The 12,525-nt window shown below is 32.4% G+C and overlaps 1 protein-coding gene across 4 annotated transcripts in view; it reads right to left on the bottom strand.

The window, feature by feature from the left end:
• Window positions 1–12,468, bottom strand: part of LOC127875120 (S1 RNA-binding domain-containing protein 1-like) — a 52,061-nt gene extending 39,593 nt beyond the window's left edge. Inside the window, exons 1-2 of one of the 4 annotated variants that reach the window (XM_052419947.1) lie at window positions 12,334–12,468; window positions 4,741–4,834 (exon numbers count right to left, since the gene is read on the bottom strand). In XM_052419947.1, the coding sequence (XP_052275907.1) occupies window positions 4,741–4,834; window positions 12,334–12,402 (163 nt within the window). In that variant the 5' untranslated portion in view covers window positions 12,403–12,468. Of the gene's footprint in view, window positions 1–973; window positions 1,108–4,740; window positions 4,835–5,995; window positions 6,131–9,955; window positions 9,983–12,333 lie in introns of those variants that run through there. The other 3 variants (XM_052419948.1, XM_052419949.1, XM_052419950.1) reach the window with 3 other exon arrangements.
• Between the last annotated feature and the right edge of the window lie 57 nt (window positions 12,469–12,525).

Here is a 12,525-nt window from a genome sequence, read left to right on the forward strand (position 1 = left end):
TGTCAATTTTCTTGCATGAATTAGAAATGGTTTTTGTAATATTTGGCCATACAATATTTTTTATTATCATTGAATAGTAATGCTGAATATAATTATCATATATATTAAATAGTCTTAACTTTTTTATTAGTCTACATAAAAGCTTTTCTACACACCAATTTTATAATCAAAGTCGGCAAAATTATCGCAAATTATCGCATACAGTTTGTGTTGTTCATAAGTCCAGGGGTTTTTCTGCCTATTTTGGGCAAAAGGAGTCTGACCAAATTGGGAATTTTTTATCGACAAAATTGGCCATTTTGGGAATTTTTGCTTCGATGAAACGGCTCATTTGGGAAAAAATTGGGAATTTATCATGATTAAATAATTCAGTGGTTTAACATATAAATTTGTTTTTATTTGTTATTTTGTCTTCTTTAAATAAACAAATGCAATATTGGGCATGTTCAACGTTTATTCAAGTACTGCAGTTTTGTTTTTCAGTTACAGTTACTCTCTGAGATAAGAACTGTACAGTCAAAACCTTATAGCAGATATTTGTGAAAAAAGCCAACACTGGTTAGTCACACTGTCACAAGTAATAAGACACTTCATTCTTAAAAAAAATATAATTTTTTTTGGAAATTGGGATTTTTTTTATAATTTCGGTTTGGGATCGGGTCCGTTTGCTTTGGGAGTGCCTCCGTTTTCCGGAGGGGCGGACAGTGCTGAAAAACCCCTGAAGTCACACTATTTTTCCTTGAGTAATAGATGTTTCAGTTTTTAATTAAAAGCCGTTATTTATCCGGAACTGGTTGACAAACTGTACATTTTGCGATTATTGTTTACAGCTCCCGGACAGAATAAAGTATCCGAACATTATTACACTTAATGGTCATGGCATGCACTAAATTCAACGACTTGAAAACTACGTAAACTGCTGTGAAGGTGCAAATAATGCTGATAGATTTACAAATTATAATAAAGTACTCACAATATAATTGACACGAGGAAATTCAACATAAAAGAAAAGACTTTGGAAACTCAGCTAAGGTTGAGAAAGGCGCCGATTCTTCTTTTGAGAGAGTTTCACTAACGCTTCGGACAGTGGGCTACACCACACATTGTAAAGTTGTGTTGTTGTTGTTGTTGTTGTTGTTTTTTATATAAAAAAAAATAATAACCCAAACACGTGCATTAGCCCCGAAACAAAACCCATTTTTAATCACTTAAATCGCCAGAAATAGGGTAGGTAAGTTGGCCAAACCTTTGTTTTCGTTATTTTTTACTATTTCCAAGTTGAGAAAAATAGGCAATACGATGCATAAAACTTCTAAAACTTCTAATCCAAACTTTTTTTGGCTATTTTTATTAATTAACAGAAAATTAAGATAGTATAAATGATTGTAGACAATTTAACGGCACACTTAGTCACTATTTTTATGCTTTTATAAAAAACCGATCGAAAATGCAACCTTGTATAGCAAAACCTCAGGCCCGTAGACAGGGTTTTGAAAAGGGGGGTGCGAATTTTTGCAATCGACGATTGTTATTGAGCAACGAAGTAGCCAAGGGGGTATATGCGGGAGGGGATGTTCTTCCAGCAATCGGGGGCTTTGGAGGTCCTCCCCCTAGACAATTTTGAAAATGAAACGTTAACTCCTGCATTCTTGTCGCTGTTTAACTGTATATAGAGACTGAAGTTATAGAGCATGTTTATATGAAATTTCACTTTATTTGACCATACTCAGTGACTGATCGACATGAATATGATTTAACCTAAATGTATTCCCCACCACGTTTTTCAATATTCACCTTTTTTCGATCAGTCACGGAAATGCATCATTTTATACGGTGTTTAACCCGACAATAGTATGCGCGCACACACTTTGTTTACATATGCAACAACTAATTTATAGAATGTTAAATCAACAATAAGAACGGTATAAAATATATTTATTTATTGGAATCTTGATAAATTGATGTGTTTTACCATTCCAACATTCTACCATTCATAAATCGAGAAAATTAAATGGAAATATTTCACTTAAAAAAAAAATGTTTGTCTGCTACTATGGATAGTACCAGAGGATAGCATTGCTCTAAACGTGCTAATAGTGTAATGTACAGCAAACACTGATTAACAAAACTGGGTCTTCTCTCATGTGCATCAATACTTAAAAAAAATCAAAATGGCATAACTGGTTGCCTAAATTTTTTTAAACTATTTTTAACAAATCGGTGATCTTTTCTTCTTAACGAATTTCAGAAACATATAACATTTTAGGCTTACCCTATAACCACAACCTACTGGCCCTATGGTCTCAAAGTCCTTAACAATGTATTCCGGGACGTTGAAGAAAAAAAGATGTACTTATTTGCCCATTATATGCTCAAGATCCGTCACAGTTGATGAAAATTAAACGTTAACGTCCATCTGATCATATATTATAACGTTTTAAATTCATAATAACAAATGTTAAAGAATAGGACAGTCCCAGTGTCGTGTTTGGCATAAGTAAAACATTGCGGAAAGTTATGTATGTGCGGCAGAACAGATGCCATTAAGTGTTGGTAAACTACAAAAAAAGCTTCATTGCTTTAATGAAATAATTGGTTTCCTTGTCATTCAACATAAACATTATCATGACTTGAGCATAACTGATATTTTTTGCTGGAAAACCCTTTAGGGGATCCGAAAATGGTTGTACGGGGATAAAACAAAAAGACAACACAGTCTGTCGAAAGTGCTGTATACAATGTGTTATTGTTATAAATCGTGGTATAATTCAGAGTTATTAACCAGTGACTCATTAGTCTTCGGCAAAAGTCAAAGGGTGTCCTTTGACTTCAGTCAATTTCGGAAGCTGCCATAATATTCCGTTAACAATCAAAAATGTGTTTTCTTTTTTATAAGATCATTTATTTATTAAAGTTAATCAAATTGTTTTTCTAGCCATTTTGATAATTGTCGAAAAAGGTTATTGGACTGGGAATTCAACCCACCAGTAGGCTACAACATTTTGTTATGATATCCATTACAGTTATAGCTTAAACAAACATTAATAACGATGAAAAAAGTTACAAAACAATAATTTAGTATCAATTATCGATTTTATACGGATTAGAGTGCCAGGTTAATAATTTTGCATTATACAGAAAACAAATATCTATTTGTAACAAAGATTCCAATTCCATTTTGCGGGGACCGGTGTCTTAGGTCTTCTAAAATTTTGATGCCACAACTTCTGTTGATTTCAACAATTCTACGGTTAAAACTTGTAAATAAAAATCACGTGCTATCTTGAAAATGACTTAATCAATAAATTAATTTAATGGTGACCTTTCGGTTGCTTATTGAAAACAGCATTATTTTAACGCTTAAATACGAAGACTCACTGGGTTCCTGGAAAAAAATAACCGTTTGCGTCGAATAAAGTTGGCTGCAACTTATAGTACAATTTTTTTACTCGTCCAAAAACATTGGGTGCGAACGCACCCTACGAACCCCCCCCCCCTGGCTACGGGTATGGACACATCGAAAGACAGGATTGGTCTGGTTTATATATATAATTTCTTGTCTGAAATATTTATAATTTAAAGCCACACACCTTGCCACTGACTTTGAAATTAAATACATGTTAATCAATACATATAGATGCAATTTGAAAGTGTGCAAAATTAAATCTATAGCCTAGTTAGCAAGTAATTTATTATTTTTCAAACGGTACCGCTTTAAAAACCGAAAGTAGGATTTCTAGACGTATACGCTCATTCATTTCGACAAACGCGATTATTTTTAAGTTTTAAAGCGCTAAAAAGACGGATTTCTACCTTGTAACCACCAGATATATTCTAATTGTCATAGATAAAATTAAATCTATAGCCTAGTTAGCAAGTAATTTATTATTTTTCAAACGGTACGCTTTAAGAACCGAAAGTAGTACATGTTAGTCAATACATATAGATGCAATTTGAAAGTGTGCAAAATTGTCATTAAATCTAAAGCCTAGTTAGCAAGTAATTTATTATTTTTCAAACAGTACCGAAAGTAGGATTTCTAGACGTATACGTCCATTCATTTCGACAAACGCGATTATTTTTAAGTTTTAAAGCGCAAAAAGACGGATTTCTACATTGTAACAAAGTAAGCTCCTTGCTTAGAGAGGATAATATCGATATCGACTGTGTATGTTTTGGCATGCAGTGTTGTTTTCTATATAACTTTGAAGTTACAATAGTGTGTTATTAGTGTTTAATCAAGACGGGTCATACGGGCAAAGCACATAACTCAAAACAAGTGCATTTTTCCATGCTTATGAGCGGTGAGCCTGATAAAAGGGCCGATTCAATTTTACTGCTCGTTTTACCTAAGACATTATTGCATATCAAATTATACTACTGGTTGGTTCTTTGTATCTGTTTTTTTTTTGTTGATTTTTCTAATTTTCGTCGAGCCCGTTTTGCATAACGCTCGTTATAGTAGTCAAAATTGTCAGATGTATGTGCTTGCGTGCGTGCGTGCTTCCGAGCTTGTCCTGAGTGTAACTGTGTCGTTCATTTAGACATTAGAACAAAACTAATTTTTCGCAATTTTAACATAACTTAAAACAAACGTTCACCTTGAGACAGCGTGTAAAAACTGTTATCCTACCACAAAGGCCCATGTCACACTTTAAATTCAAAGATCTGATTGGACATAAAACAGCTTGTTCAGAATGTAACGTTTGTCATTCTTCATGCAATTTTAACATAACTCACCACAGATGACCACCATATGGAGACGCCATATAAAAACAAACCATCCATGGCAGCGGGTCTGTGTTGCAGCTTCTGGGTGTGTTTGGTTTGGTAACTGAAGTATATTCACATTATATGGTTCTGAATACTTTTAAAATATTCCTATAAAATGCAGCATAATGTATTTAAATATATATGCAGCATATTACATTTGCTTAACTTGTAAACAATGTACGAGTGCATATAGACACCGGTTCACAAACATGTTCACAAATATGCTTGTCAGGCGGTAAATCATAGTGAGGTAAGATAAGTCAGAGTTCATCAAAACAGACGTTGCAATTGTTATATTTGAACCTGTTTAATTATTTCAGTTTTGGAGAAAAAGACAAATGAACGAACAAACTAATACCTTGCATCCAGTCAAAAAAGTATGTTGAACACACATGCCAAATATTCGATACACCACATATATGTATTTCATATAATCATTATCTTGAAAATAGTAATGTTCATAAAAATACACAGAAATGGCGTTTATTATATGTTTACAGTTAATGTTATGCGAAACTCCGAAACACACTGAACATGTCTAAATAAAAATACCAGCGCACGCTACATGGTATGTTTCATTTAGTCATGATACCGTAACTTATAAACGTGAACCATAACCAAAGGTGGCGAAACTAACATTTCGTCATGCTGCTAGGATGTAAGAATAGCAAGGAGTTGGTTGTGATGTTTATTGATGTAAAAGGCATCGAAACACGACACTCTTCAATACAAGATAAATATTGCCAACTGAAATATGACATCCTCCTATTTCTTCCATCTATTTGTACTTGTCGATAAACATGTAATCACGATAATTTCCACGTGCTTAGATGAAATAGCATACATCTTTTACAAGCTTCTTTTGTTAAAAGATTAGCATGTACTTGTCTTGTTGATATCCGATAGTGATAAGAATTTCTGTCGATGCTGACGCACATATGTCGTTGCACGTTTAACCCACGCCTCCACAATCCCGTCGCAAACTGAACAACCAACCAGCCCCTTCTGCAGCGCAATAATTTTGGGCCATCGCATAGAAATAATTCTACGGTAGGGCTTACTTGTAAATGGCACAGACAGTGTTAAATAGCCAGAAATAATAACGTCTGCTCCTTGTAAAATGCTTTTCACATGTAAAAATATAAAATGCAGAAACTGTAATGCAGATTTGCTTACTTAGACTAACAAGTTATATCAGTAGGTTTAAAAACAATAAACTCACCCAGTAAGAAACATGTCGTCATCTCGAAAAGATACTAATTGTGTTAAGACCGTAATATTAATTCACAACATTGTTTTAAGCCAACAAATATACCAAGCCGGCAGCCATTTATCACACGACACAACGATAGATAAACGTATGCTTCGCGGATATACAGTTGACCATAACTATTTCCAAAAGAGATGATTTGACTTTATAAAAAAATCGCAAAATTTTCCGATTCCTTTATTTCTTCTTTGGATAACTAAATGTTAGATCGTCAATTGTAAATACATCTATATTTCAAAAACGAAAAGAATCGTCCTGTATCCTTGTCGCTGCTTTAATTGGTTAGTCACTTAACTAGACATCTGTCATTAAGTATGGATAAATATTCAGTATAAATTGGAATCTTATCATAACAAAACCAAACAATCGCATTATTTATTTATTAATACAATCTCTTCAATAGAATTATAATATTTACGTACATTCATATCATTGCAGACACAATCTATATTTATGATGTAATACGATCGCTTAGGAAGAAATGTTTTACTTTAATTAAAATTTATTACATAAAGAACAACTAAGAACGTCGCTATTTCAAACTTTTCTATTGCGATTTACTGTAAAAAGTTCAAGCGATTTAGCAATATAGGAATTCAACTATACACACATGAATGTGAAAGTCTTTCAAAGCCACATCCTATTTATAAGGAAATGGTCTCTAAATGTATAGAACATTTAAGTTGTGGTGAAACAAATCCGGTCTAAAGTTGTTAAAGTGTCATCAGATGGAAAACATAAAAAATAATGACGTTCCAACTTCTCAGTTTAAATATGTTTGGGAACATAATACATCAAAACAAAAAACGGGAAAATTCTTAAATCTTAAAAAGTGGTTGATGGAAAACGAGTAAATAAGAGTCATATATAAAGCAATGTCTTATCATTTGTTAGTGACATTTCTTATAAAAGGTGTAATTAGAGTTACATATAACTGCAGTGACTACATCTTCTACCAGATGCCTCAGCAGCAACAATAGATAGATGTCCGACTTATACAAAAGCCTAGTTTGCCTGCATCGTAATGCTCACATTTCAACCAGATGACTTTTTATCCTTTTCACATAGTATCTTTGTCTTTGGTACTGAATCAACAGTACGATTACATACTGATGTACTATTTCAAGTGGAACGAAATATATACTACACATATTCTTTACACTAAGTTAACCAGTAAATGTGATTTTAACAGTGATTTAGTATACGAATGAGTAAATAAGGGCACAGATTGACCCGGCTAAATAATTTTTAAACACGAATAAGTGGGGCCTGGAATCGTCAAACGTAAGAATAATGTAATACATAACCATACATTTTATATTCATTGGTTCAATCTTGAATAAACATAGCCAAATAAGTCAATCATTGAACAACTTTCTAGCGCAAACAAGGCATGAAGAATACTATCAAGTAACAAATATTCAATTACAAAGATTTTTCTTAAAAGAAAAAGCAAATAATGATGTTTTTAAATGCATGTTATAGGCTATTGCAACCGAAAATGATTTCAACTGATCAGTTTCAATTTATAGAAATACATTATTACACAATTATCAAGTATTCCAAAAGATAAATTAGGGTGGAGGGGGGGGGGGGGGGAGGAAATTCGTCAATTCTTCGTCAATACAAATGATACACAATAAACCATAGCAATGCATTTTTTGGCAGATTGTGTATTTCAACACGACATTTCATATCTTCATTCTGATAAAAGCATTGATTTATTGCAGATCAATTAATGTCAGAGCACTTTAAAATGTGTACAATCAATATGCAAATATATTTATCGAAATCGAAGAAAAAAAGTGTTTCTTATGTTGAATGGTATCTTATAATTAAATGGTGTGCCTTTTTCTTATGATAAGGATGACGCTCTTTATTGCATGAAATGAGAATGTTGATGGTTGAGTGTGAAACTCTTTTATCTACCTATCATTTCTATATGAGATACAGTAGTTTTTTGCTCAATGTCTCAATGTGTCGGTGAATGTACCGATGGGCCAAGTTATGGGACAAACAGATAAGAAAGGTATGTTTATTTACAAATCGCTGAAAGGGGCCTCTGTAATAAAACATAATTATAAGAGCACCTCACAAGTTTATGTTTAATGTAGTGATAAAATATAAAACGAAATGTTAGAAATGTCGCCATCTTTGTTTTGTGAATATAAGTATTTCTTGCTTTGACTGGTATCTTGTGATAAGTGTTTGTGTGGCTTTCATTATGATACGTAGAACGTCTTGTATGCTGCATGTAATCAGAAGGTTGGATGTTAAGTGAAACTGTTGAATTTGCTCTGACACATAGTAGTATTGTGCTGAATGATTCAATACGTGTCTGTGAATTGACCGGCGGCCAGGTTATTATAAAACAGATGAGAGGGCCTGTGCATTAACAAATTTCTAAAAAAGACCGTTGTAGTATATATTAATTATAAGAACTCTTAACTAGTAAATCGTTTCAGAAAAAAAGTAACCGTGACTGTAATAAAAATCCCAAATTACTTTCAATCAAAATTTTACAAATTTGTTGAACATTATAATGGCCTCTATTTATTAATAAACGAGATAAATAATGCTATTTTGATAAGATTATGGTCTGCGCACTGTGCACAATCTGATGGTGAAGGAACCATGTTTTGTCATAAGTTATCATAAGATAAAATACATGACTCAGCTTCTTTTGATGGTCAGTTACGTGGTTTTGCAAGTTGAAATAAATATTTTGCTAGGACATAATTTTTTGCTCTGTACATTACAAATACATTCAGCTGTTAATAGGCATAATCAGCTTAAAGGCTCAAGGAAGTGTGCCCTTAATTATTCCACAAGCCTTTAAACCATAATTCATCTAGTTGATATTGTTAATTGGGAAGAACGTTTATCATCATTGTTGTTAATGTCTATTCAGACCTTGTCAATATAATCAAATATGTTTTGCTCCTTTCATATTTCTGTCATTATTTGACCATCATGGTTTATGTACTAATGGAACGTGATCGTCCGGTCTGCCAGTCAAAGCCTGGTTGATAAGACGGTGTTGTAGTTCTTTGTGATTTTAATTCGTCATACACATGTACATTATACCAAGTTGTCTAGCGCTGACACGATCTCATCTCATTCAAGAAAAAAAGACGCCTAATTGCAAAGATGGAATTGGTATAGTATTTTGCTGAGTTTTTTTTACTGCTTTGAACGTTTTTATTTTATGATATCATGAATGTTCCTGTTTCGGTTAATGTTTCAGTGTTCTTGTTTTGTATATAAAATTATATTCAAATTAAAAAAAAAAGATTTAAATAAATAGCAATTCATAATTAACATAGTTTAATTCGGGTAGACTTAGTATAAGTACAGTCAGTAGCAGTTACAGTAGAATTACAAGTAGTCGAAGCAGTTACTTTTGAATGTGGTGTTTATACAGTAACTTTTAAATGTCGTGTTTTGTTAGTTGGCCTTGCATTGGTAGTGCTGATGGTTGTGGTTTGGGCATCGGTCATTTATCAGTGCCTGTCTATTAAGTCAAGGGTTGAGAAAATTCATGCCAGGCCTGACTTATATTGGTTATTTTACAATCAGACAATCACATGATCCATGTCTACTTTTCCAAGGACATATATGCTTAGTTATAATAAAAACAAAAAATATTGCATGGTTCATTTAATTAAAAATATATGAAGGAAAATATTTATATTCATAAAAGTGAGAAGTGTTTTATATGAGTTTATTGTTCCTGTCTTTGGACATAAAGACATTCTTACAAATTAAGAATCGAATAGCCTTTATATTTTAATAAAAACTTTTCAATCTTCCCATATGATAATACAATTCATTTCATAAACAAATTCCCATGACTTCTGTAAATGTTCAACTGTTCTAATAAACATTCATAAAAATAATGCGTTTACTCACTTTTGTTACCATGTGTTATGTATTGCTTTTCTTCCAATTTCTGTTTACGATTGAGCATGTGCTGTAATTCAACACATGGGAGGCCTGTTAAGGGTTTACAATGTAGTTTTTATCAATCAAACCGACAGCAAATAAGTGCTGCTCATTATAATCAGTTACATTAAATAACATGCATTTTTGACATTCTTGGTTATAGTTTATGATTATAATTCATTGAAAATCTATGCAAAATTGTCAAAGAGCTCCAGATGTGTTTGTCTTATTCAACTAATAAATGGCGCAGGATTTGCAAACCGATTTAAAACATCAAATCTGAAACATTTAAAAGGATGAGTGCATAATTTATCTTGGCGATATTAGAACTTCTTGTCTTCCGTCATTGGACCTCTATTTGGCAAATATGGCGGAATTTCATATCTTGCCTCATAGGATTCTTAAATATATATATCTGTAAAGCTTGAAATTATTGAAATTAAAAAAACACACAACATTATTCGATTCGGTCGCAGTTAAATTAACTGCAAAATACGTATACCAATTAGATTGTGTCGTAATTTTCTTCGGCTACGAGTCCCCGTCAGAAGTCGTTATTACGAAAGAGACATATATCAATTTGTTAAAAATTATCATTGATGTCGCTAAAACATACTCTGAGAATGATTCATGTGTGCATACTTGTTTCATTAAATACTTTTTTATTTAAGACCAAATGTACTCGGTTGGGTATCATTCCATCATGTCTAAGAAAGTTATGGTTCTGGACCAACTTATTCAAAGCTACCTTAGCACCTAACGTTATTCATGCTTCCTTAGAAAAAGTATTTGCTTACTAATCAAGCAGTTGTTTAATAAGTTAAAACCTTTACTTTCACAATAGAACTAGATGACTCTATCGAACTATTAATGCTTTGGTAGCAAATTTGTCAAAGATTGTAAATTCAAAAACACAAGATATAGTTTTGTTGTTGTTATGTGCGAGGTTTGAAACGTGTTAAAATATTGGACATTTGTGTCAATGTAACACTCAATATTATATATTTGACCACAATCTTTGTGGAATATTTCTCATGCTCACTACCGTATATATGTATTTATTTCCTTTTCGTAAGAAAATAACTTTTGTTTCATACGTTCAATTTTTATCCTTTCTTGCATTCATTGAGACACCAACCAACTATTGTTTTACGAGTGTGTACTAGCTTGTTAAATCGATTATGAAGAAAAGTGCGCGATTCTGGACTTTACTGTTTATGACAATTTTAAATTGCATTTTGACTCCAAAATATAATATACAATAGTGTGTTATAAATTTAATCGTTTACGGTCAATCTTTATTTTCAGACGAAATAATAATAATGGGTAGTGTCCAAAATCAAACAAACGGTTTGGTTATAAATGGGGCAAAATACTGTATTTATGTGTGTAAAGTTTCAATGGGACAAGTGCATTTACATGGCTACTACAACAATGGCTGCAACATCAATTACTGATCTCAGACAGTTTAATAACACACTAAGTGTCCCTATCTATTAAAAAATGTTAATAAGAATATGATGCAGGAAAGAACTATGATATTTTTATAAATAAAAAAATAGAAATGTAACGTATATATGTATATTATAACGAAAACAAAATAATGGTAAGTTGAATTTTAAAAGCTTGTGAACAATAATTGATTTTGTTCTCAATAGCTGTTTACTTTGAGCATTTGCTGTTTTCTTTGGAATACACATAAACAAATACTCTTCCAATTGTTTGATAGGCTTACGTAAGGTAACGTAAATTGACCTAAGCGTACAACCTTAGCGATTTACTTGGTAACGGTCTTATTTAAAAAGCCCGAGGGTTCTGGTCTGTTAAAAAACATCGAGTAGTTAAATGGTAAATAAATCGAATGTATTTACTTATTCCTAATTAATTTGATTATGATGCTATTTTAGTTTTAATTTATCGCAATTAAATGTTTTGTCAATAATTCTGGGAAAAATGAGATATTAAACTCGGTGTTAAACCCCAACCCTTTCGACGACGTTTCAAACTTTGGACATTCCTTCTTTAATACAATTACAGGACCATATGGTATAATAATGTTTCTCTCACGCTAGTACCGCTGAAGGTTCACTTTGTGTATATTTTGTTAAAATACTTTCTGTATTAAGCACTTCCGAATAAATATCAGTCTGTATTATAGAAAAACATTAAATTATTGCTTTATTGTTTAACGTTTTTAAATCATGTTTGCATAGAAATTCATGTCAATCTAGTGCAACAGCTACATCTAAAACAATTACGCTTCAATCGAACTCTTAGTTCCCGTAAATCAATATTAATTGTATACTTTTCTGTGTATTTTATTCCTCAAAAGTTAATAAATTTACTTTTTCTTCAGATCCACCAAGTTCCACTGTTGTTGTTGTTGCTTCTACAGTTACACCATGCAAACGCATATCCTTGTAAGTGTACGTTCAATGGCACGACACCAGTACGGACGGAAACAAACTCAAAGTCGCATGTTGTGCAGTTACTTGGGAGTGGCACATGCTTTCATGGATTAATCAGCAATGGCTGGT

This window comes from Dreissena polymorpha, chromosome 3 (genome assembly GCF_020536995.1).
Source record: "Dreissena polymorpha isolate Duluth1 chromosome 3, UMN_Dpol_1.0, whole genome shotgun sequence".
Lineage (NCBI taxonomy): Eukaryota > Metazoa > Mollusca > Bivalvia > Myida > Dreissenidae > Dreissena > Dreissena polymorpha.